This window comes from Hyaena hyaena, unplaced genomic scaffold (assembly GCF_003009895.1).
Source record: "Hyaena hyaena isolate Hyena2069 unplaced genomic scaffold, ASM300989v1 scaffold_4, whole genome shotgun sequence".
NCBI lineage: Eukaryota > Metazoa > Chordata > Mammalia > Carnivora > Hyaenidae > Hyaena > Hyaena hyaena.
In genome coordinates this window covers 6,125,927-6,151,948 of record NW_024080636.1, presented here as the reverse complement: position 1 = coordinate 6,151,948, position 26,022 = coordinate 6,125,927, and the positions used below count along the sequence as shown (strand labels likewise).

The following is a 26,022-nucleotide window of genomic DNA, read 5'->3' as shown; positions in this document are numbered from 1 at the left end:
GTTTGCACGTGTAGGAGGATTAGGAGGAACTTCACTGAGGAACAAGGGGGAGAAGAAGGGGGAAAATGGTGGGGGAAAGGGAGAGAGGCAAACCATGAGAGACTCTTGAATGCTGACAAAAACTGAGGACTGATGGATGTGGGGGGGAGGGGGGGATGGGCATGGAGGAGGGCACTTGTGGGGATGAGCACTGGGTGTTATGTGGAAACTAATTTGACAATAAACTATTTGTAAAAAAAAAAAAAAAAGAGTTTTTTTGGGGCAGCTGGGTGGTTCAGTCGGTTGAGCGTATGACTTCAGCTCAGGTCATGATCTCACAGTTAATGAGTTTGAGCCCCGCATCGGGCTCTGTGCTGACAGCTCAGAGCCTGGAGCTGCTTCAGATTCTGTGTCTCCTCACTCTCCCTCTCCACCGCTCACAGTTTCTCTGTCTCTCTCAAAAATAAACCTTAAAAAAATAAAATGAGGCTTTTTTGTAAAGTAGTACTTAATCTCAGCGTTATACATTTTCCTTTTATGGTAGTGTTTGGTGTCTTTTTTTTTTTTTTTAATGTTATTTCTGAGAGAGAGAGAGAGAGACAGTGTGAGCCGGGGAGGGTCAGAGAGAGAGGGAGATACAGAATCTGAAGCAGGCTCCAGGCTTTGAGCTGTCAGCAGAGACTGATGTGGTTCTTCAACCCACAAACCGTGAGATCATGACCTGAGCCGAAGTTGGACACTTAACCAACTGAGCCACCAGGCACCCCAAGCGTTTTATGTGACTTAACCCCTCACCTACCTCAAGATCATAAACATAATTTTGCAGTATCTTTTCTGAAATAGGTTTTGCCTTCTCGTTTAAGTCTTTACGTTCATGGAAATTTCTTGTGTATTCAGTGTGAGGTAGGGATCCACTTTCACGCTGGCCTCTGGATAGATAAGCAATGGTCTTGAGATGTGTTATGGAACAGCTCCGTGTTCCCAGTCACCAGCTCCACGCATCAGGTTTTCATGTGCTTTCGAGTCTATTCTAGGTTCCTACACTCCTCCGTGGGCGTTGGTTTGCTCTTTGCCGATATTTTGTTGTAGGTGCAGACAAGGTGCAAACGTGTCCCCTCCCTTTCTCAGGAGCACCCTGGCTGTGTCCAGCCGGCCTGTCTTCTGTGTAGATGAGGCCTGGAAAAGATCCTGTAGGGATTTAGGTAAGATGGGCTGTGAATCTACAAATCTATTTCCAGGACAGTCGCTGCCTTTTCCATCTTGGGTCCTCACATCAGTGACTGTTGGTAGTTCTGTATTCCTGTCAGCAATGCTTTGTGTTTATTTTTATTTGTAAAGGACTTCTATGTCTGTTATTAGGTTTATTTTTTTAATTTATTTTTATTCTTTAATTTTTAATAAATGTTTAGTTTTGAGAGAGACAGAGAGCAGGAGAGGGACAGACAGAAGAAGATACAGAATCCGAAGCAGGCTTGAGGCCCTAAGCTGTCAGCACAGAGCCCAATGCGGGGCTGAAACCCATGAACTGCGAGATCATGACCTGAGCTGAAGTCGGACACTCAACTGACTTGAGCCACCCCTTAATTTTTTATTAAACTTTAAAAAAAAAATTTTTTTTTAGAGAGTGCGGTCAGGGAGGGGGCAGAGGAGAGGCGAGAGAGAGAATCTCAAGCAGGCTCCACACTCATCATGGAGCCCAATGCAGGGCTCAATCCCATGACCTGAGCCAAAATCAAGAGTCAGACCCTCAACTGATTGAGGCATCCAGGTGCCCCTTTTTAGGTTTATTCTTTTTTTTTTAATAAATTTTAAAAATATTTTTCATTTTTGAGAGAGGGAGACCGCGTGGACAGGGGAGGGTCAGAGAGAGAGAGACACAGAATCCGAAGTAGCTCCAGGCTCTGAGCTGTCAGCACAGAGCCTGACGTGGGGCTACAAGATCATGACCTGAGCCGAATTCAGATGCTTAACTGACTGAGCCATCTAGGCACCCATTAGGTTTATGCTTAAGTGTGATGTAATTTTGTAGCTGATATACAAGATATATTAAAAATTACGTTTTGTGAGCCTGTGGATTAGGGACGCTTCCCTCTGGCTGCCTTGTTAAGCGTGTGTGTGCATTCTGACAGGTTGTCTCTAGAGCCTCTGGGGTTGTCCACCTGTGGATGATCATGTTGAATCTTCTTCCTTTCCATTCATTCATTCGACATATCATTCGTTCGTTTGTTCATTCTCTTGCGCTGCCCTTGGCCTCCCGCACAGTTTGGGAGGGAAATGGTGATGGTGGGGACCACTGGTGAGTACTGTGTTTGCTGCTGGGCTTATAGATGCCCTTCATCAGTTTAAAAGAAGCACCAGTCTCTTTTGTGTTCGCCAAGAGTCTCTAAAGTGTTTTTTTGGTGTTGGGGGAGAGAATCCCAAGCAGGCTCTATGCTGACAGCAGCAAGCCCGATACGGGGCTTGAACTCATGGAACCATGAGCTTATGACCCGAGCCGAAATCAAGAGTCAGATGCTTAACTAAGTCCCCCAGGCGCCCCACAAGTCTTTATTATGAAGGATTACAGAATTTTATTGAGTCTTTTTCTCTGTTTACTGAGATGCAAATATGCTTTAAAAAACAGAGGTAGTGGCCTTCCTGTTCCGGAGGGACTGCAGGGCTCAGGGCAGCCTAACCTTCGTCACCAGTGCTTCCTGGGGACAGTCAGAATTTCAGAGGCAGCTTGGGGGTCGAGGGCGACATGCGAGTCCAGCCCAGTGTTTTGGGGAAGTAGAAGCTTCCAATATTAACTGACGCTGCAGGAGCAGTTGTGCGTGTGCAGAAGTCCGGCTCAGGAGAGGAGCTAGGGAAGGAGGGCCACACGTGTGTGTTCACTCACACGTTATCCACCAGCAGGCAGGCCGAGGGTCACCAGCCACTGTGACAATCCCATGGCTGGAGCAGGAGCGCCAGGAGGCATCTGCCTGGTGGGCCATGGATGCCACAGAGCCTGGAATGTTCCAGCTGGCTATGTCCCTCCCAGGCCTGGTGGACTAAGGGTGGGCTGCTTGTGTGTCACCAGGTGTGCTGGGCTCCGTGGCCAGTGGGCGGGCCGGGTTGGGCTGGTGTGTCTGTCAGGAATCTTTGGCTCTTTGCGGTGTGTGGGAGGTGTCCCTGGACAGGGGTCAGGGGCCACGTCTTGCTGGAGGGTGTCGTTTGAGAACAAGCCAAGGCTCTCTAGCTCTTTCAGATCCATTTTGGTGTTAATCTTTGCCTCCGGGAACTCTGGCCAGTTTTCCTAGGATTTCCTAGGTTGGGGCAGAAGGTGCCCTTCTGGCCTCCAGCAGGGAGGGGCAAGTGTGGACCGGCTTCCTGCTGATCCTGCTGGCCAGGGAGACCGCTGCATGGGTGCCCATTGGCATGGGGGCCTTGGGCCAGCCTGGCAGCCATTGGGCACTGAGCCCCTAGCCCAGCCACTTCCCGGGCTCCTGGTTTTTACTGGAAGAAGAGTCCAAAAACACTGCATGGCTTCTTTGAGTGGGCTTGTTAAGTGGGTGTGAGCTGTCCCCAGTGGATGTCCACAGTGTCCCGAGCACTCTGGGTTGGCACAGCCGTGAGGCCTGCCCGCTGGGAGCTGGTGCCCCTGCTCCGCTGTTTCCCTCCAGACCCTAAAACAGCCTGTTTCCGGGCCGGGTCACCAGCGTGCATCTCCGTATGGTCGGACTCCTATCCATGCATTGTGCTGTCAGTCCTTGGAATAAACGAAAAGCAGGGGTAACAAATGTTTCCCGGGCAAATTCCAGGCGATCCCAGGGAAGCTGGAGGTGCCTGTGTTTTCCCTGCAGTTGTGCACCCCTTGGGCGAGGCTCCTGTTGCGATATATGGTTCTCTCCCCCTGCCCCCGACAGTAACCAGTGTCTCCACGGGAGATAGCTCCTTCCAGCCCGCAGGCCTGGACGGCTTCTGGGCCCCTCCACCCCTCCCCTGACTTGGTTCATGTCTTGGCTTTAAGGAAATCGTTCTTGAAATGCCTTTTTTTTTTTTTTTTTAAATGTTTTATTTATTTCTAGGAGAGAGAAACAGCGTGAGCAGGGGAGGGGCAGAGAGAGAGGGAGTCACAGACTCAGCACAGAGCCTGGAGCCTGTTTCAGTCTGTGACTCCCTCTCTCTCTGCCCCTCCCCTGCTCACGCTGTTTCTCTCTCTCTCTCCTAGAAATAAATAAAAAATAAAAAATAAAATATTCCAGCCCCAACCCCCTTTGGATAACATTGTGCAAAAGAAAGCAGATTTTTATTGCATCCTTCATTCTTTTTTCCTTTTGTTTTTAACCAAGGTGAAGTTAATAGCACATGAAAGTGTCCACGGCAGGGTGGACAGCTCAGTGGCGCTCAGTACGTTCTCTGTGTCGTGTGTCCACCCTACCACCCCACTCCACACATCTCTCTCCCCCCACAGAAGGGCTGTGCCCACCCACCCAGCACTCAATACCCGTTCCCTCACACCCCCCCGTCCCCCGCCCAGTTCGGGTTCTGTTTCTCTGGCTCCATCTGATCCAGACATTTTCTTTTTTTTAATTGTTTATTTTAGAGACAGAGCATGAGCAGGGGAGGGGCAGAGAGAGAGGGAGACACAGAATCCGAGGCAGCTCCAGGCTCTGAGCTGTCAGCACTGAGCCCAATGCGGGGCTCGAACCCATGAACTGCGAGATCATGACCTGAGCTGACATTGGATACTTAACTGACTGAGCCACCCAGGCACCTCTGAATTTTTTTTTTTTTTTAATGTTTATTTTGAGAGAGAAAGACAGCATAGAGGGAGGAGAGAGAATATCTTAAGCAGGCTTTGCTCTGTCAGCACAGAGCCTGATTCAGGGTTTGAACACATGAACCACAAGATCATGACCTGAGTCCAAGCCAGATTCTTAACCTGACTGAGCCACCCAGGTGCCCCTCCGCCCCAACTTCTCCACTGAGCACAGTGTTTTGGAGATTTTACCGTGTTGTAGCACAAATCCCTTTCCAGGGCTGGGTAATACTGTGTGGGTCGCGGGCACACACCACCTTGTGCTTATCCTCTTGTCTGGTGGACATTTGGGTTTCCACTTTTGTGGCCATTGTGACTAATGCTGTCATTCATGCACAGGTTTTGTGTAGATACACATTTTTAAGTCTTTCCAATTCTGCAATGGGGGTGGGACCCTGGGCCACATGTCAATTCTCCCGTTAGCTTTTCGGGGAACCAACCCTCAGCTCTAAGCTGGGAGTTTTTTTTCTTTTATTTTTATGTTTATTTTTGAGAGAGAGAGAGACAGAGTGTAAGTTGGGGAGGGGCAGAGAGAGGGAGACAAAGAATCCAAAGTAGGCTCCAGGCTCTGAGCTGTCAGCGCAGAGCTTAATGCGAGGCTTGAACTCTCAAACTGCGAGATCGTGACTTGAACCAAAGTCGGACATTTAACCAACTGAGCCACCCAGGCACCCCTAAGCTGGGAGTTCTTGATCGTGACTAGAGCGCACTGTCTCCAGGGCTCAGCCCATGGCTTCTGGAGCCAGAACGAACCTTCCCGTGGGCCAGGGGCCCTGTTAATGATTTCATCTTCAAGAGGGTTGCAGCAGTATAGACGTGGTGAGCAAGGTCAGGGCCGGGGAGGGGTTGTGAGCGGCAGAGCCCAGCTGTACCCTCCGAGCAGTTGAGCTCAGCTGAAGTGGGGGACCAGGGGAAGGGGTGAGGGTGGGCGGCTCAAAGTCATTTCAGGTGAAGGGAGAGTGGGCCAGGCACTTGCTGAGGTTAACGGGGAAGGTGCCTGGGGCTGGGGGCTCTGTGGAGTGTGACTGTCCCCCAGGTAGGTGTCAGGATGTGGGGAAGGCATGGGGGCCTCCAGCGCAGGGGCAGAGGGAAGGTGGCACTGGTGAGAATTCTAGGCGTGAGTAGGACTCAGGTTCCCGAGGAGGAGAAACCCCGGGTGTGGGCTGCCGTAGTGGGTCATAGGACCTTCCCTCTCGTTTGTCATGGTGCACGTGGGGAGGGAGGAGGGGCTGCTGGCTCCATCCTTACCCCCTACCCTCTGGCGCCAGGCTGAGGTGCATCAGCCGCCTTCAAGTTCAGTGGCAGGTAACCCCCCAGCAGTGTTGAGGGCACATGTGAGGGGCATTCGCGTGTTGGTGAGACACCTGAGGGCCCGTTGGGGAGGGGAAGCCACATCTTTGTGGATGGTGTGCCTGCCGGGTGCGAGGCTGGCATTTGCCCCGCCGTCCCCCCACCCCCCGGCTTTGTGTGTCACCCTGTTCCCGCGAGAAGAGCCTGCATCCCGAGACGAAGGTTCTAGGTGTGGCTTTTGCTGCCCAGAGAGGAGAAGCCGGATGCCCTCCAGGTAGCAGGCACCACCACACCCCTGTCGTCTGGCCTCAGAGGCACAGCAGACTCCGCTGAGGGAGGCTCCTGAGAACCACTTCAAGGTCCCCGGCTTTGGGTGGGAGCCCTGAGCTGCCCTGCCTGTTGTGCGGCCTCAGGAGAGGGGGTGGGATGAGGGACGGCATGTGGCCTTTGTCTTAAACCCGCTGGGCGGCAGCCAGGGCCCTGGGGTCCAGCCACAGCAGGCCTGAGCGAGGCGTCGCCGGCTGTGCCCGTCAGGCCTGGCAGGGCGTTGTGCATGGGAACCGGAGGGGTCTCCCTGAGCCCGTGGGGTGCACTGGGGTGCAGTGGCCTCGTTCCCTCCTGGCTTTGCCGTCAGCTGCCTGTCCCCAAGGCCCCAGGTGTTCAGAAACTGCCCTCTCTCCTTCTCCGTGTGCTTGGGAGACCCTCCCAGGCCAGGGGCACAGCCTTCCGCCCCCCCCGCCCCATCCACTGTCGGCAGGGAGCGTGCAGTTCTCCAGGTCCCCGTCCGCCGTTGGTAGGGGTTGAGTCCCGTTGATCTGGGCCACTTGCTGCCCGGGGGACCTCAGTGGGGCTTGTCAGTCAGCCCCTTTGTTCCTCTGGGGCCTCCTCTGGAGGGCCGGCAGGGCTGTCCCTCACAGGTGTGACAAGACTAAAGGGGTGGAACTGGGAAAGACGTTGGTGTGGAGCCATTGAAAGCAGCAGGGGGCGGGGGGGGGGCTGTGTGCACCCCATGAAGGGGTTTCTCCTGCGTCCACCCCAGAGCCAGCAGCAATGAGGGCCTCCATCTGCCTCTGGAGTCCTGTCTCCCCCTACCCTACGTGTCCCATCTGTCCTGCGTAGACTGGCATGCCCTCAACGTCAAGTTCACCAGGAACCTCCGGACGCCATGTTCTTTAGGGACTGGGTCTGTGCAGATGTGGTCATCGTGAATTGGAGCGGCCCTCACCCAGTGGCGGGTGAGGGGACTGTGCATACAGACACACATGGGGAGGCGGCCCCGGGACAAGCAGGCTGAGATGCGGGAGGTACGCCGGCTGCTGGGAGAGAGCCGTGGCACCGACTCTCCCTCAGAGCCTCCTGTGCAAGCAGCCTGTGGCACCTCGGCCTCAGGCTTCTGAGTGTTGTCAGAGCTGCCAGGACCCTGACACACCCTCCTGCCGATGACACGCCAGGCCTTGTCTCCATTTTGCTTTTTGTGCCAAGAAGGTGTTTCCTCCATGAATGCATGACGACTGCCGTCCCTCTGTGGTCCTCCCACCCCACTGCCTCCTGGGATCGCTGTGGCACCAAGCCTCGCAAATGCGGCCCTGTCCCCTGCAGGCTCCCAGCTCCTGGGTGCCATGGCGTGACCTCTCCCCTCAGTGTCCCAAGAGTGGGCTGCCACAAGGGATGTGATCATGGAGGATGATGAACCCTTGTCCCAAAGCCAGAGGGGTGGACAAGCCCCGACCCTGTGAAGGCCTGCGAAGCTCTCGCGTTGCCGATGGCTTTGTGGGGCCACTGCTGGCGAGTGCCTCTCAGCCATAGTGCATTCTGGCTGCCTGTTCTGTCTCCTACTGTGACTCGAGGACAATGAGTGACTCACCTTGGCTAGGGAAATCCGTGGAGACGGCACTGGCCTGAGGCTGTTGATTACAGGAAGAAACGCTTGTGGCACAGGCTGGGGAGAGCCCAGGGCAAGCTCTGCATCTTCCAGAATAAAACTGGGCTTTTGAGTGATAAACATGAGGATGCTAGTGCAGGGAAATAAAGAGGGGAAAGTAAGAGTCACCTGATGTCAGCAACCTGACATTCCTAGGACTTCACAGTCCTCCTCAAAACTGTCATCAAAAGCAAGGGAAGCCAGAGAAGCCATCCCAGCCCAGAGGAGCTAAGGACAGTGACAACTAGCTGTTGTGTGGGGTCCTGGATGGGGTCCCGGGCCAGGAAAAGGGCAGTAGGTGAAACTAAGGAACTCATGTGATAGAGTCAGTAATAGGGGAAACTGAGGGCTGAGTATATGGAACTCTGTACTGTCTTCTCAGTTTTTCTGTAAATCTAAAACTTTTCTAAGATAAAAATCCAGGGGTGCCTGGGGAGCTCAGTGGGTTAAGTGTTTGACTCGATTTCAGCTCAGGGCATGACCTCATGGTTCGTAAGGTCAATCCCCCCATTAGGCTCTGTGCTGACAGCTCAGAGCCTGGAGCCTACTTCGGATCCTGTGTCTCCCTCTCTCTCTTTGACCTTCCCCTGCTGTCTCTCTCTCTCTCTGTCAAAAAAAAAAAAATTTTTTTTTTTAAAAACCCAATGCAATAAACTAAAACATAGTTTAAAACAAATTTAGTGACTCAGGCAGAACCACTATTATCATCACAGATCCCTTGCTGTCCTTGCTGATAGACCTCTGGGCTCGTTTACAATAGTTTTTTTCCATCTGTGTGAAAAAAATCACTCGCTGTTCCCCTAGCATCATGCTGTCGGATCTGCCCCGCTGTCACCACTGTGGTTTAGCGGGCAGCGCCCCGTGGTTGGGACAGTGCACTTTGTCTTCTCGGGCCTGGTGTATGTGCAGTCAGGTGCCTGTGGCAGTCCGGGAATCCAGCCCAGATGATGTAAGTTCAGAGCAAAGCCATTGTCTCCCGGGACCTGGGGGTGTTCAGGAGGATCCCTGGTCCGAAAAAAGCTGTGACTGTGAGAACCATAGTAAGGGACATATTTTGTTCATGAGGGTGTTCGACATCAGTTAAGAGTTGATGCTGTGTGCTGGCCGCGTCGTCACTCTGTCCCTGAGTGGAGGTGTCTGCTCCTGGAACGTGGCTCCTGGTTCGTGGGCGTTCCCCCATGCTGTGCCCGCTGGCTGCCTGTGGGAGGGTAGTTTACGATGAAAAGGTTGTTTCATAACAACTGCCACCAGGAAGTAAGCAAATAATATCCAATATCTTGCATTATTGTGGGTGTATGGAAAGGAAAGGAAGGTAGGAAGGGAAGGAAGGGAGATGGGAGGGAGACAGGAGGGAGGTAGGAAGGGGGGAGGGAGGAAAGAAGGAAAGAGGAAAGATTGAAAGGGAAAAGACAGCACCAAAAAAATAGCTTATGTGGGAAAATGGAGTTTCTGATACTGTTTGTGCAAATGTGTCTTGGGGTTAAAGAGGTGCCACTGGAAATCCTCCTCCTTCCCTGCCCCTTCCTCCCTGCACGCCCCCCCCCCCCCCATGAATGTTTATCTGGCAGCTTCTGAGTGCAAGCAGCTGGTGCAGCAGGAACAAGACCTGTAAGTTCTTAGTCCTCAAGGGCTCAGGGAGTGAAAGATGTAAACAACAAAAAAAATCATGTGCCACTTCCGGGTGGGGAACATGGGGAGATGGCAGAGCATGGATGGGGGACATGGAGGTCCCCTGTGATGAGGGACATTCAGCTGGATGGCCGAGAAAGTACCTGCCAGCCAACAAGGAGGGCAGTGCTCTAGGCAGTAGACAAGTTATGCAAAGGTCCTGGGGCAGGAAGAGGGACCAGGTGTGGTAAGGAGGCAAGGGGTGATGGGGACCCAGAAGACCACCAGATGGGCTAAGAGGTGTGTTTTATTCTGGAAGTCCCTGAGGGCCCCACGGGAGTGGCGTGATGAGGGGGTCACTGTACGCTGCAGGTCCAGCCCACGTTCCGGGGAGGGGAATAAATGCTCTTCTTGGTGGAAGGTGGCCTGCATGTGGGGCTGGGAAAAAAGGACAGCCCTCTGCCACAACATGCTTTGCCATTTTCTTTTGCCTTAATTTGCTTCTCCTCCTGACTGTTTTGGCCCCCGGCCCTTTGCACAGGAGCTGCAGGAATGTCTGGGCCACCACTTCTCTCCATTTGTGTTCCGTGGAATCTATAGACAGAACGAGCCCTTGCCTTGTGGGCTCCCCACACCGAGGTGATGCCAGCATTACGTCCACTTTCTGAATTTGGCCCTGCTGGGTCTTCCTGAGGACTGGACTGCACAGGGACAGCACTCTGTGCCCAGCTTCCTAAGCAGTCCCTCCCCAAGTGGCTTGTGGCTCTTGAGGGCCCTGGGAAAATAGGCCCTGTGTGCAGAAGCCTCGATGCCTCTGTTCCCCATGGTGTTAGGCTTTGTGCCTCTGTGGGGACTATGCTGGGGCCACAGTGACAAGGTGGCCTCCAGATTTCGTCATTTGACTTGCTCCCTCATTGGTCCCAGTCTCCCAGTAACAAGTGGGGAAGCCTCCCCCCCTGCCACCATGGCTCCTGTTCTCTCGGGGGGGGAGGCCCTCCAGGCGTGGGCAGCGAGAGGGTAGGAGAGGGTCTGTGCCTGCCAGGGGCTCACTGGCCTGCACAGATGGCCCTGTGCCCCCCGGGGGTGTGCTCGTTGGGGGCATAGGTGCAGGGACGCAGAATCTGAGCCGAGCCAGAGGGATATGAAATTTGCCTGCTTTTTCTTGCGGTCCCTAGCACATTTGAGGCGGGGCCTGGGAGGCAGGGGAAGACCCCCCTGGGTGGAGGTGCCTGCACCTGTCAGGGGTGCTGGAAAGACTGATGGTGCCCCCCCGTTACCGCCCTGGGGAGAGCCCTTGGGGCCAGCCCCTGGACGGCTCCCCTGATTCTGGGTTTAGAATGTCCTGACCAAAACGCTACACCCTTTTCCGGTCTCACAGTCCTGAGTGCATGGTTTCCTGGTTGGCTGAGCTGCGTTGGGTGAGGTGCAGCCCTTTCTTGTGCGTGTCCTTCTAAAGCAGCATGTGCTGAGCGCCTCCCATGTGCTGGGGACGTAGGGGACGAATAGGGTACAGCTCAGGGCAGAAAAACGCTCAACGTAGTGTAGACAAGGGCCGTACCTGGATGCTGTGGGGTCTGAGCGGGGATGGGTGGGATCAGAGTGGGGGCTCCCAGTGTGTGGAATGGGGCTCAGTGTCCCCACGTGTCTGGAGCAAAGTGTATGAGGTGGGGGACCCCGGCGGTGATGGGCTGGGTTACAGTGGCCCTGCGATGTCCTGCTGAGTGGTCGGGGGTCCACGGGGTTAACAGGAGCTGTGCTCTGGGAAGCTGAGTGTGGAGGGAGAAGAATAGGGGGCCGGGAAGCAGGGGTCAAGGTGGTAGTCATGCTGGGGTGGGGCGTGGGGCTCACTCTGGCCGTGCTGAGCGCGTCCCCAGCTGTTCCCTGGGGGTCAGGACCGGGACCCCTAGTGACCCTACCTCTCCTTGTGTCTGCAGACGGTATCCACAGCGTTGCCGCACTCTGCACCCTGCGGGTCACCATCATCACGGACGACATGCTGACCAACAGCATCACCGTGCGCCTGGAGAACATGTCGCAGGAGAAGTTCCTGTCCCCGCTGCTGTCTCTCTTCGTGGAGGGGGTGGCCACGGTGCTGTCCACCACCAAGGACGACGTCTTCGTCTTCAACATCCAGAATGACACAGACGTCAGCTCCAACATCCTGAATGTGACCTTCTCAGCCTTGCTCCCTGGCGGCGTCCGTGACAAGTTCTTCCCGTCGGAGGACCTGCAGGAGCAGATATACCTGAACCGGACGCTGCTGACAGCCGTGTCCGCTCAACGCGTGCTGCCCTTTGACGACAACATCTGCCTGCGGGAGCCCTGCGAGAACTACATGAAGTGCGTGTCCGTGCTCAAGTTCGACAGCTCGGCGCCCTTCATCAGCTCCACCACTGTGCTCTTCCGGCCTATCCACCCCATCAACGGGCTGCGCTGCCGCTGCCCGTCAGGCTTCACGGGCGACTACTGCGAGACAGAGATCGACCTGTGCTACTCCAGCCCCTGCGGTGCCCACGGCCGCTGTCGCAGCCGTGAGGGTGGTTACACCTGCGAGTGTCTGCAGGATTTCACGGGTAGGTGTCGCTCTCCGGGCTCAGGGCGGGTGCACACGCTGGGGCCCCCCGCCGGCTTCCTTGGTCTGCCCTCCTGCCCGGCGTTGGTCTGTGGCCTTGGCGGTGACCCCAGGAGCACATCTCCGTAGCTGGTGGGCAGGTGGGAGGCAGGCTTCCTGACAAGCCCTCCCAGGTCCCTGTTTACCCTGTGTGACGGGAGTCATCCTCTTTACGAGGGTGCTTACAGCCTCAGAGCCACCTAAAAACCCACTACACGAAATGGCATGTGCTTCCTTAGGTGAAAACGCTTTAGATTGAAAACGCTTCGTTCTGGATTTCAGGTTTAATTGGTTATGGTAAACAGTGTAACTGGGATGGAAATCGTGAGCCGCCAATCGTTTGGGTCTGGAAAGACAGCATTCTTGTTTCATGCCCTGTTGTCGCTGTAGAGGTTGCATCTCCTCTGTTACTCCCTAGGCAGCTGGGGTGGTGTTTTGGAAGCACGTGGCCCGAGCAGCGAAGAAGCACCTGTCCTGGCCTTGGCCTTTGATCGTGCATTACATAAGGTTATAGCCCATTTGAGAAACAAGTTTCCAATGGCCTGGTTGTGAGCGGTCTCGCATTTTGGGAAGCTGCCTGGGATTAGGTGGGACCTCATTCATACCGGAGGTAGCTTCTAGAGTCTAATATGGACCATGGCCCCGGTTATCATGTTTGGTATACATAGCTGAGAAGTCGTCATCTGCTTGTGTGGGACGTGACACCAGTCTGTGGAGCTTAGAACAGGGGCTTATGGTATTAGCTGGTATGTATTAAACAGGAAGACAGAGTAAACCCAGGGTGGGGGCACGGAGGGAGGAAGACGGCTGTCCCCGGTGCTCTGCGTGGGAGGAGGAGGAAAGGCGCCAGAGGGAGGCCGTTGGCAGCCTGAGGAGATGGGGGTTTACTGCGTCTGAGCCCCAGCCTGGTTATGATCCGGGGCACGGTGCAGAGAGAAAGGCACCTGATTGCCTGCCCTGTGTCCTTCCCTCCTCCCTGCTGCCTGCTTGTGGCTGTCTGTCTGTCTGTCTGTCTGTTTTGTCAGGTTCCAGAGGTGTCTTTTCCACTGTCTCTCTGAATGTTAACCCTGGATTCCTGGCTACACTGGGGTGTGGTGGTGGGTGTGGAAGGAAGGCTAAGAAGATCTCTGCCCCTGCAGCTCTGCCTACATTGTTGGGGCTCTGGCTGTGCCCACAGGTCTGGACCGGGCTCCCCTCTGCCCCGCTCCTCCCTGCCCTGGGTTGTAGTGGCCACAACGTGGAGCTCCACTGCATGGAGCTGGTGCCCCAACTTCTTCCCTGTTCACCGCGATGAGCTGGCCCCTCAGGTCCTCCTCAAGTGGCTGAGCAGGTGTGCCAGCGCTAGTGATAGGGAGGCCTCCTGTGTGAGCCACTGCTCGCTCTCCCCTCCCTTGCACGTGGCCTAGAAGGGGAGTGCTTCCTTCCATGACTCCTGCTTCAGGTGGAGAAGCTGTGGCCGTAGAACCTGGGAAAGGGCTGGTATGCTCCAGGGACTCAGCTGTGTACACTTACTCCCTTGATGCACAAGTATTAATGGAGTGCCTACTGTATTCCTGGTGTGATATAAACCTGCCCCTGCCCAGTCGGGTGGGGCACCTGTGGTTGTCTGTGCGACTGGCTCTCTCACTGGTCAAGACATGCGGCTGTGGGGACCTGGTAGGGGACAGCCCCTCAGGCACCCTCCACACTCTGAGGGAGGCCTAGGGTGGGGTCTAAGGTGTGCGGGGAGACCACAGCTGCAGGCCTGGGTTCCAGAAGTCCTGGACGTAAGCCCAGGGCCATGTCTGTGCTGGGTAACCTGAGGCTGCTAGGGACCTGTGGACCCCTGAGTCTCTCTGAAGAGGGATCAACCCACTGGATGGAAGGGACTTCCAAAGTTCTTAGATTTCGTTTTCATCACGGGAGTCATTGCTAGAGAAATAATGACTAGGAATGGTCTGGCGTGTCATCACCAGAAGATGTGCTGAGACGCTGCGATTGGCGTGGGACTCAGGTGAGTCCCTAAAATCTGGCTGTAAAATCATCATTTGTGTTTCCTTCAGAGATAAGACAGGCTCAGACTGTTTATCTGGACTTGGTCTCCCTTCCTTCGTCTCTCCCTTCCTCCCTTTGAAGCCCTCCTTCTCTTGTGGGAGGTAATTGCGCTCATTTGCTGGTGCTGAAGCTGCCTTGTCGTCGAGGGGGTTTTATTACCTGCTCCCGGGTAAGCCGAGCCCCAGCCGCTGTAGGGAAGTTGGAAGTGGCCCAAGGCCCCCGGAAGACCCCGGCTTCCTGTGCTGCTGATGGACAGGAGACGGGCTGGGTGAAGGAGGGTGTCAGTTAATCTCAGGAAAAGCTCCCTGAATTTGGTGCTGGAGAAAACACCCCCAGCAGCTCCTCTGCATTTTTTAAATCCACACTGGCCCGAGAGAAAGATGGAGGCCCCAGTGATGGAGGGCTGTGCACTGGGGTGGTGGTCAGCAGTCTGAGAGCAGCAGGACATTAAGGCAGAAGGCGTCATGGAGCTCAGCAGACGTCTGTTCTCTGCCCGTCCGTTTCTTGGTTTGTAAACAGTGGGGTTTGGTTTTGGCTAACCCCCGCCCCCCCCAAAGGTCAGGGCCCTGTTCTTCCATGTCCTCGCTTCTGCACCTGTTGCCTGATGCCATCGCCTCCCTCAGAATCCACCTCAGTGCCATCCCCTGCTCTGGAAGGTTACCCAGCTTCCTTAGTTATGTGTTGGTTGCTCTGCTCTCACGTTGGGTGTGATCCCCTCATTTCCATGCCTCTCAGGACAGCGGAAGTTTGTGGCTAATATTCACTAGCCTTCAGTGTGCTGTGCTGTTCTAGATGATTCCACGTGTGTTACCCCAATCCCCACTTCAGCAATAGGGCCCCGTTTATTAGTGGAGAGACTGAGGTAGAGAACAGTGCAGCATCTGGCCCAGCTGTTCTAACCGGGGTGATTCTGGGGCGCCTGGGTGGCTTAGTCGGTTAAGCGTCCGACTTTCACTTAGGTCATGATCTCGCGGTTCGTGGGTTTGGGCCCTGCGTTGGGCTCTGTGCTGACTGCCAGCTTAGAGCCTGGAGCCTATTTCAGAGTCTGTGTCTCCCTCTCACTCTGACCCTCCCCTGCTCGCGCTGTCTCTCTCTCTGTCTCCTAGAAATAAATAAAAATATAATAACATTTGTCTAACCGGCGTGATTCTGCCCTTGGGGACAGCTGGGGGCTGGGGTGGGGTTGGGTGCCAGACACACTGCCCAGCATCCCACAGTGTGAAGGATGGCCCCACACAGAGAGCGGTGCTGCTGGCGTGTCTGCGGGGGCGCAAAGCCTCACTGCCACCGGCTGCTTGACGGGTGCACGTTCCCCCAGGTCTTCCTGGATGTCACCTCCCTGGCTCCGTTTGTATCCCCCTTCCCCTCAGCCCTTTTCCCCTGTCTGCCCCCTGCTTGGCACTGAACATCCATAGCACCAGGCACACAGAAGGTGCTCAGTAAGTGCTCATGCACGCACAGTGGGGTCAGGGGTTCACTGACCTGGCCTATTCCTCTGTTCCCCGCGTCTGCCCCCTGCTCAGCGCTGGACGTCCATAGCACCAGGCATACAGAAGGTGCTCAATAAGTGCTCATGGACACATGATGGGGGTCAGGGGTTTGCTGGCCTGGCCTGCTCCTCCCTGTAGCCAGAGAGGCGTCCTGGGGGCTCCTTCTGTACTGTGCTCAAAGCCTTAGCTGCTACTGTCACTGAGCTGGAGGGACCTTGGGGGGAGGGTGGTGGCAGCTAAGGTATTTATGACTCTGTCCCCCTGGTGTGAGGCTGGCCACGCTCCGGTTCTCACAGCACAACTATGTGCTCATGCACGCTCGCAGGCCTCCCTCCCCCATACACACGCACGTTCTCGTGGAGAGCAAGGTGATTTATCATCACAGATGAACATCTGCCCACAGGGTACGTTCCTGAGAAGGTGGCACTTTGATAGGATGGGGTGGGGAGCGGGGGGAAGGCTCTTCTGGATCCTCAGGGCTCTACCTGTCAGAGGGGAGGCCTGGCCATGGCCTGGGACCCAGACCTTCGGGGTGCTCCCCTATCTTGGCCACTCTGACCGGGTCTTCTTTGTAGTGTCCTGTTTATTCTTGAGCATATGATTTTTTTTTTAAGTGTATTTATTTTGAGAGACGAAGAGAGTGTGAGCAGGGAGGAGCAGAGAGTCTCCAGCAGATCCCACATGGTCAGCGCAGAGCCCGATGTGGGGCTCAAACTCAACGAAACTGTGAGATCATGACCTGAGCTGAAATCAAGAGCCAGACGCTTAACCCACTGAGCCGCTGCCACCCCTCAGTCAGGGTCCCCACACGTGGCTGCTGCTCCAGGTCCCACGGACAAGTGGCCAAAACAGCGCAGGTGGATTCTGTCACCGTTGCATTTGGGCGCTCGGGGGAGGGTCTCCTTTTCCAGTGTCTAGAGCCACCTGCACGCCTCAGGCCCTTCCTCAGCTCGTTCCAACCTCTGCCTCCAGCATCCAAGGTGGCCCCCAGCCCCTCCCTCTCGTGGGGCCCCTGGTGATCCAGCGTGGCGTCCCTTCTCGGGCTGCCCCCCTGTACCACACCTGCAAAGCCCCTTCTCAGTGTGAGGCCACGAATCCTCGGGCTTTGGGGGTGGGATGTGAACATCTTTGGGGATCCGTCGCCGTGCTGACCACACCCCTGCTCCTCCCCAGCAGCTCCTGGCACCCACTTGGCACTCAGTAGGCATTTGTGGCCGGGGTGAGTAAGCAATGCCTTTGAGTGGCACTGCTGTGTGGTTGGCTGTCCCCCTCTGTCCCTCTGAAGGCGCAGCGTAGGCCGAGAGCCATCAGGAGTTGTTGGGAAGTCTGGCTCAAATGTCTGACCTGAGAGTGGCCACCCCAGGTGTCCCCAGGGAGAGTGGTCTCTGCTCGCACCCACTCCTGAGCCCTTTCCCTGGTGCGGACAGACAGTTGTTTCTCTGCTGTGCTCCCTGACTGGTGGGTAAGGCGGGACTCACCTGGTGGGGCTGCCAGACTGGAGGGAAGGAGGGAGTTTGTGTTAATGAGGGCAGTTGGGGTGCCTGAGTGGCTCAGTTGGTTAAGTGTCCGACTTTGGCTCATGTCATGATCTCACAGTCCATGGGTTCGAGCCCCACATCAGGCTCTGTGCTGACACCTCAGAACCTGGAGCCTGCCTCGAATTCTGGGTCTCCCTCTCTCTGCTCCTCCCATGCTTGCTCTCTGTCTCTCAAAGACATAAAATTAAAAAAAAAAAAGAAAAAAAAATGAGGACAGTTGGCAGTTTGGCGGACTCTGAGCCACGAATAAAGAATATGTGTTCTTTCTGGACATTGATGGGACTCAAGGAACTGCCCCATGTCCCTAGCACCACACAGGACGTGGAATTTGAACCATCTGGGGGCTGAACTACTATTTGTATGGACGACTGAGGTTTTTGTTAGCATTCCGGCTGAGTTTAGACACGTTGCTCTTTGAGAGCTGGCTTGGTTTCCCTGTGAGCTGGAACGGTGGTGGGGACATCACTTCCCAGCCTTGGGGTACACAGCTGCCCAGGTTTGCCTTCCGCCAGCCAGTCCTTCCCCATCGTTAGCAGGACTGTGCCCAGACCCTCAGCCCTCCCTCCCTCACCCCGCGGTGGCATGGCCAGCCTGCTCACCACTTTGCCTGGGCCAGGGCCCCTGTGCCTCTATCTCTCAGGGTGCAGGGCCCCTCCTGTCCCCACCTGCACATCTTCTCTCTAGGAGACCTCCCCTACCCACCCTCACCCCTACCTTCAGGTGTTCCTGGGTCATTTGAATCAAATCCTAGTCCTGTGTCTGAGATGTCTTGGAGCTCATTTTTGAGACACTGTGGACAGATGTCCTGGTCACAAGGCTATCCCAGGACTCCCCTACTAACCTCTCCCGAAGCGGGAGGTCTCCCAAGACAAAGGTGTTTCCAGGTTGCGTAGCCGCCCGAGAATCTCTGTGGCCTGAGAGGCAGCTGCAGAAGGGCACACGGGAGGCCCTGGATGGCCCCACCGCGGGGACTGTGACTTTTCAGTGTGTGCTGAGGCCCTGGAGCAGTGTGAAGTCTGTGTCCCACCAGCACTGGCTGGGGCCTAGGCTGCCTAGGTCAGGACTCTTTGCTAGGCTCTGCCTCATTCTGGGACCTGGACACTTCCTAAGCCACTACCAGTGTCCTAAGCCCATATCCCTGGCTTGTCCCCTGGCTCAGAAGGACCGTGACTTAGCTCCAGGGGGTTGGAAGTCCCATGTTGAAGGGGCCAAGTTGGCATTCTGGGCACTCAGTCCCCAGTGGTCGGCTCAGCTAACCCCGCCTGGCCACCACTGCAGGCAGGTGTCCTGCCTGGTCATTGCTGCGGGCAGGTGTCTTGTCTGGTCACCGCTGTGGGCAGGTGTCCTGCCTGGTCACCTCTGTGGGCAGGTGTCCTGCCTGGTCACCGCTGCGGGCAGGTGTCCAGGGCCCTCTGGTTGGCCCTCCCACCAGTTCTGGCAGCCAAGATCTGTGCAGTTTCCCTGCGTTGTGTTCACTTAGCACCTGCTAGGTCCTCAGCCGCTGCCAGCAGGAGGCACCAGGTGGTCTCGAGGGTGGGGGGAGAAGCTGAAAGCTTTGAGGGCTGTGACTTTCTCTGGGGGACTGTCCCCAAGAAGAGATGGCTCCAGAATGTGGCCAGTCCCCTGTGGTGTGATTAGGATTGGGTCAGTGTCCTGGGGCTCACCTGGGGGTCTAAAACAATAGCAATACATTCTCTAAGTTTTAGAGGCCAGAATTCAGAAACCAAAGGTGTCCCCATCCCTCCGGCGAGGCCCTTCCTTTTCTCCTGCAGCTCCTGATGGCTCCAGGTGGCCCTTGGCTTGTGGCCACACTGCTCTGTTCTCTGCCTCCTTTCCTCGCACAGCCAAACCCTCTCGTGTGAGGACAGGTGCAACTGCAGGGGTCTCACCTGGTAATATGGGGTCTCACATTTCTGGACCCTAATTCCATCCCATCTTTGCCGTATGAACCGACGTTCACATGTTCTGGAAATCAGGACCTGCACGTGTTTTCAGAGCCACCATTGAGCTGATTTGAGGGTTGGTTCTTTTCTGTGCCCTTCACCCTCTAGTGGGTGTGAGGAGCAGGAAGGTCGGGAGAGCACCCCTTTTCTGAAAGGAGGCATCCCCAGGCATGGCTCGGGCCTGGCACTGGCTGGGCCGAGTTTCAAGCCCCAGGAGTTTAAAATCACCCTGATTATTCCGGTTAGCCGGGTTTCAACCCTCAAACGTGTAGGTGACTCTGGTAAGAAGAGCCAAAGCTGTGGATAAGCCAGAATCATTTTTCTTTCCTGCTGGAATGCGCTTTTTATTTATATTTAAAAAAAAAAAAAAAAAAAAAAAGGGTGTGTCTGGGGTTCTGGGAAATTGCTTCAAAGACAATAATGAAGTCATTCGAGAAGGCTCAGAAGAGGCCCAACCTGGACAAGCCTGCCATGGTCCAGGCTTCCAGCTTCCCCTCCCTCCCGGTGGGGGAGGGGGGTGGGTAGGAGAGGGTGGGCGGCAGGTGTCTGGGCTCCCAGCAGATCCCTTTCCTGGCAGCGTTGCCCTGTGGGGGAGGGGCTCCAGGGCAGAGCAGTCACCGGGAGGTGAGACAGTCAAACAAGGAGTGTGGGGGAGGGGAGATGCTTTATGTCCCAAGAAGTCCGTTAATATCAGGGAAGTCACAGCAACAGCCGGCCAGGTGCTCAGCCCAGAGCTTTACAGAATTAGCACATTTAACCTTGACACTGGCCTCCTGGGTGCTAGGGGTTGCTTGAGGGCAAGACACAGAAATCCTGCCTTCAGAGAGGGGTTTGCAGTGGGGGAAACTGAGGCACTGGCTGGGATCTTGCTCAGGAGCCTCTGTCCGGAGCAGCGGTGCTGCCAGGGGTGTTTGGCCAAAGGGACTGCCGAGGGCCTGGGTGGGTGTGAGGATGGATGGCCTCGTTTTCCCAGTGTTTAGCCATTTCTGACAGAGACCCTGAAGTGTCCCTTGTCTCCGTCTCTGTGCCTCCTCTGGTAGAGAAGTTTCTGACACGAACCACACTACTAGGTCGTGTCGTTTTAGTTAAGGGACAAGAGCTCTTTCAAGGGTAACCTGATGTCCACGGTGAGGACGGCATCGTGGGCTTGGAGCTGCCTTCAGGTTCGGTGTCCTTGGGTCTGAGGACCTGACTGAAGCCGTACCGTGTCGGAGACGCTGAGCCCTGCACCCTCTCCTGACGCTCCGTCCCCTGCGTGCCACGTCCAGCTTTAGTTCTGCCTGAACTCCAGGCTCCAAAGTGCCTTTTATGCCTCAGACCCAACTCCTTCCCTCACTGACTTTGGAAATTCTAGTGTTTCTGGTTCAAAGCCCTTAGCTGTTTCTTAGGATGAGGAGGGAACTGTCCCTTTATCTGTCAAGCAACTAAAGTCATCAAATTTGCACCTGCCCTTCCCCTCCTGTCCAGGATGGTCTGAGCGTCTCTGTCTGCGCCCCCCTCTCCTGGCGGGCGGGACCCTAGCATCCTTGTCTCCACCCGGAGCAGCCCCATGGCAGGTTCTGAAGCTCGCTGTTGGCGGGCACTGGTCCAGAGTCACATCCACGTCTCCCTGTTCCAGCCCCAGACGTCCTCGGCCCTCCTGCCGTGACCGTCACACACACGTGCACACACATCCTCCACATCGCACATGCTCCACACACACGTCACACACCAGAGACACACTGACAACACACACGTCTCACAAATGCTCACACACACATGTGCACACACATCTCACACATACACACGCACACCACACGTATACACACACCCCACATGTACACACACACCCCACCCCTATACCATCTGCGCTGCCTGCCAGTTCTCTGTAGAGTGAGACCGAGGGGCTCGGCTACCCCTTCCTCTTTCGCAGACATCCCACCCCGCTGTGGCATCCTGATGGCCAGGACGGGCCCTCCTATACCTCTGCTTGGGCCCCTTCTGGAGCCTAGCAGTCACACTGCCCTTCTTGCCACGGTCCTCAGTGATTCTGGCAAAGCCCAGCTCACAGGTGTTCAGACCCAGGCATCATCTCTTTCCTCCATTTTCCTTATCTTTAAGGAACATTTCTGTTACATTCAAAAATGGTATGTTTTATACACGGTGCTGGGCCTCAGTTTCTTCATCTGCACATGGTGATGTTGAAGAGTCCCCATGTGGAGCGCCTGGGGGGCTCAGTGGGTTAAGCATCCCACTTTGGTTCAGGTCATGATATCACAGTGAGCTCGAGCCCCGCTTCGGGCTCTGTGCTTACAGCTCAGAGCCTGGAGCCTGCTTTGGATTTTGTGTTTCCCTCTCTCTCTGCCCCTCCCCCACTCATGTTTTCTCTCTCTCTCTCTCTCTCTCAAAAATAAACATTAAAAAAATTAAACAGTAGAGTCCCCATGCCTGCTGCTGTGGAGATTAGAGCAGAAGCCATGGCGGGCCTCACCGCCCTCCATAACCCCGTGTTCCTAGCATTCACTGTGTGCAGGTGAGCCCCCAGCTTCAGCCCTTCCCAGCTGGGGCTTCTCCAGGGCATTCAGTCCCTCAGACCAAGGCTCTGTGGCTCCAGCACTGCGGGCAGGGGCCTGGCAGGCAGCGTTCTCTCGCTCCCAGCGCCATGCCTGGCATGGGACTGGCGTCTGATCACAGGTTGGGGCTGGAGGGGGCTGGAGGGGCCTTGGCTCCTGGGATCTTATGTTTCGCTGTTAAGGGGGGGTCCTTCCCAAAATTTCTGCTTGGGGATCTGCGTTGGCAGCCCTGTGTCCCCTACCTGCAGGGGGCTGGTGTACACGGCATGTATTATTGAGTGCTGCTGTCGGTTTGCCCAGGTGAACCCAATCCTCTGCGTGGGGGTGGGTGCACAGTAGGAGGGGGAGAGATTTTCCTCAGAGTTGGACTGACCCAGAGCAAACATTTGACTTTAAACAGGATGTCAGGATGTGAGAAGCCCAAACTCAAGTTGAACGAGGGTTCCTGGAAAATGGAAGATAAAGTTAACTCTGGACGAGAAGTGTGTCTGAGAACACGTGGGCTTCAATTTAATAGTGTTTCTTATGAGAGCTCTATCAAAGGGTAAAGATATGGGGCTCGCTAAGTTTGATCCAAGTTAGTTACCTAAAGTGAGATGATTTATCTTTTTGTTACATACAGTACATATGTAGTATACATAAAATACATTAACATTTCGTTGTATTTTATCTTAGAGCATGAGAGTGGGGAGGAAGGGCAGAGGGGGAGAGGAATAGAAGGGAGGGGAGAGAGAGAGAAAGAATCCTAATCTCAACTCAGGGCTTGAACTCATGACCCTGAAATCATGACCCCAGCCGAAATTAAGAGTCACAGGCGTAGGGTGCCTGGGTGGCTCAGTCAGTTGAGTGTCCAGCTCTTGATTTCAGCTTGGATCATGATCTCACAGTTCGTGAATTCGAGCTGTATGTAAGAATCTGTACTGATAGCAAAGAGCCTGCGTGAGACTCACTCTGCCTCTCTGCCCCTCCTGTGTTCATGCTCGCTCTCAAAATAAATGAATCAAGGTTTAAAAAAAAATGAAAACAAACGAAACTATTTTATCACCTCTCTTCCAAGATCTGGGCTCAGTGATGTCAAGGTAGTAATTGGAAATTGGCTGTGGGGGTGTGTGCACCTCGGAAATGGGAAAATGCTACAGATCGGGGCTCCCCTCACCCAGGGCTGGCTCTCAGGATTTGTCAGTATCCCCCTGCATAGGACAAACATTTAAAAGAAAGTGTTAGTGGATTATCAGAGCTCTCACAGATGAGCCGTGCTGGCTGCTGTGGGAAGTGTCCTTAGGAGACCTGGGCTCAGCCTGAAGGAAGGTGCTAGAACCCAGACAGAAGGAGCCTCCCAGGCTTACCTCGCTCATCTGAAAGCCAAACACTCGGAGTCCTTATTGGCCTTTTCTCCAAAAGGTGTGTATAACTATAAAAGTAATTCTTCATTCATTATGTCAACATTTTCCCAACAGTGTTTGAATCAAATAAACGAATGAGTAGGTTTTATAATACCATGCAGGAATTAATCATTGGCTTTGACCCCGGGGAATCCTGGCATTTTATGATTTCATGTCCCGAGCATGTGTCACATCCCCACCGCGTGCCAGGCACACACTGGGCACCCCCTCTGCGTCTGGCACCCTCTATGTGCCGTACATGCTCAGATTTGGCTCTGGAGACCCTGTCCCCGCCCTGGAGCCTGGGGACACGGATGCTAACGAGCACTTACATGGCCAGTTCTAGCCGGGAGCCAGTAGCTTCTGGGCCTTTTAGTGTCTGTCGTAGGTGCCCTGGACCTGGTTAGGCAGATGGATGAAGCTTGCTAAGGGAGCTTGCCTGAGATAGGCCTGCATCTGGGCACAGGGAAGCCACCACAGAGGCCAGGCCCAGAGGAGGGTGGCCACCGCTGCATTGATGCCACCTGCATTACCTGTTGGGTCCCCCAACGGCCCTGGGAGGAGGGAGACCACATGGCCAGCATGTAGGGTGTGCACACGCGGGCAAGTATGGTGGAAGGGGGACACAGGTGTGGCCATGGGCCAGGCCTTGGGGAGGAGTGGGGGTCTTTGGGGAGTGGCGGATTGCTGCTAAGCCAGTACCACGCAAGGTGAGGCTCTGAAAAGCTCTGGTGTTACGTGGAACCCAGGTGGGTTTGTAGTCAGAGGACGGCTGGCCTGGGTTCAGGGCGTCTGCGACGAGGTTGCTGTGGTTGTGCAGATGGAGGCGGCACAGCTGGGGGTGCAGGTGGCAGTAGAGATGAGGGATGGTGACTCCTGGAGGTGAGGGAGTGGGGCGGGGGTGGCTCTGGGCTTGTTCCGCTCGACAGATGGTGAGCCCTTCCTATAGGGAAGAGGAAGACGGGGTCTGAGATGTGGGCTGTGTGAGGCAGTGGTTGGGTTGGGTTGGTTGGTGGGGCCCAGAGCGGAGGGCCCACAGCACGGCTGTGGAGGTGGGGACCGGCCCTGGTGGCCCGGGCGCTCCAGCCCTCACTGGCCTTTGGACCAGGCCACGGAAGGGCGCAGAGAAACCAGAGTGACTCAGTCTGGGATGCAGGCCCCCACACACTGCCGTCCTTCCTGTTCCTCCTGAGGAAGGATGTTTCCCCGCAGCCCTCGAGAACTACCCTGGAAGCAGGAAAACCCAGAGCCGGAGCCGGAGTCCGATCTTCCCGGGCCGCAGAGCTCTCGGGCTCCTGTCCGGGCCGAGGAGGCAGGGCAGGGGGAAGACGGTGTAGGCTGTGCTCAGGCGAGGGCTGGGCTAGGGGCCTTGGGAGGCTGGGGTGGGCGTGTCGTGGGACCCCCCCCTCCCCCAGAGCCCAAATGAAGGATCATTCTGGAAGGCCTTGGGGCGGAGTGCTGTGGGAAGAGCCAAGAGGGCCTCCCTTTGTTTGCTGTCATGGTTTGGAGAGCGCCCCGCCCTGTCCCCTCGCGGCTGCTCTGTTCCAGAATACACTGCACTTGACTGTGCCAAGCTGGAACTAGGGAAGCAAACACTCCCTATGCCGTGGATGGTTTTCAGGCAGAGATTAGGGAGTTTGACGAGTGTGGAGGACAAATGCACCTTCAGCTAAGCATGTAAACCCAGCGCAGGGAGTTCAAGACGGCCTCGGGCCATCTACCTGGAGAAGGCCAGGAGCACTGCTTTGAGAGTGTGAGGGTGTGTGTGAGCAGGTGTGCGCCTGAGTGTGAGTGCACAGCCATATGTGTGGGTGCACATGTGAGGGCACATGTGTGTGCACGGCTGTATACGTCAGCATACGTACATGTGAGGGTGTGTGTGCGCTAGTACGAGCCTATGGGCACAGTTGCGGAGCCAAGCCCCGTGGTGGGTGGAGGGCCCGAGTAGCCCGTCGCTGGCCGGCCCAGCAGTTTCCACAGAAGGTGGAGCTCGAGGGCCTCTGGGCAAGTCTGTGGGCTCTTGTCTTTTCCCTCTCACTTCTGAGCAGGTGCGAACCAAGCCTCTCGGTCACCATGACCCTGGGGTCAGCTCCTGCCCAGGAGAACAGGTGGGTGGGCTGCCCAGGGCTTCTGGCCTGGCCCTGGGGGTCCCTGGCCTGTTGGCCCCTTCATGGTCCTGGATGTTAGTAAGAAGTCTGCAACTTCAAGCCCCCTGCACCCCGTTTTTGACGGGGCTCAGACGGGAGTCCTCTTTGCTGAGCAAGTTGTACTTTTTGGGTGTCGGGACTGGGGACAAAGAACGGCAGCTGTGGGGGGTGGGGGAAGCCCAGAGTTTTCAGGAGCGCCTTTGGTTTGTGCTGCTGACCATAGGCTGATTTGGCCTGTGCCTCAAAAGCTTGCTCCCAGAAGCGCTCCCTCGGTGCCTGGGTTTTCTTACCCTGGGCAGTGATTGCGCCCTAGGATCCACACGGTCTGAGCTCAGCCTCCTGGAGAAATGCTCTTGAGTCCCTGCGATCGGCTTTCTCAGGAGCCGCGACTGGGGGTTTGGGCACAGGGCTGGCCGGAGGGCAGCAACAGAGCCCTCTGCTGACGGTGCCCCAGTTCCAGCCGGCTCTGGGCCAGGGCGCCGGCCCCTCCGTCTCCTCGCTGACCAGCCACAGGGTGTGGGCTGCCCCGGCAAGAGCAACTTCCTGGCTAAGGAGCCTCGGGGAAGGGTCTGGGTGCAGAGTGTCAGCTGTGAGCCATCAGCACCCAGCATGCCCATGGCCTCAGTCCTAAGGGCACTCGGGCTCCACCCTAACACCCACTCTCAACAGCACCTCATTTTCCTTGTTCAGGATTGATATGAGATCCTAATATAACTGTGCAGTCCATTCACAATCTCAGCGGTC

General features: G+C 55.6%; 1 protein-coding gene across 1 annotated transcript in view; it reads left to right on the top strand.

Moving 5' to 3' along the window:
• Positions 1-26,022, top strand: part of CELSR1 (cadherin EGF LAG seven-pass G-type receptor 1) — a 134,352-nt gene that overhangs the window by 43,074 nt on the left and 65,256 nt on the right. Inside the window, exon 2 of the mRNA XM_039237380.1 lies at positions 11,516-12,154. Within this exon, the coding sequence (XP_039093311.1) occupies positions 11,516-12,154 (639 nt within the window). The remainder of the gene's footprint in view (positions 1-11,515; positions 12,155-26,022) is intronic.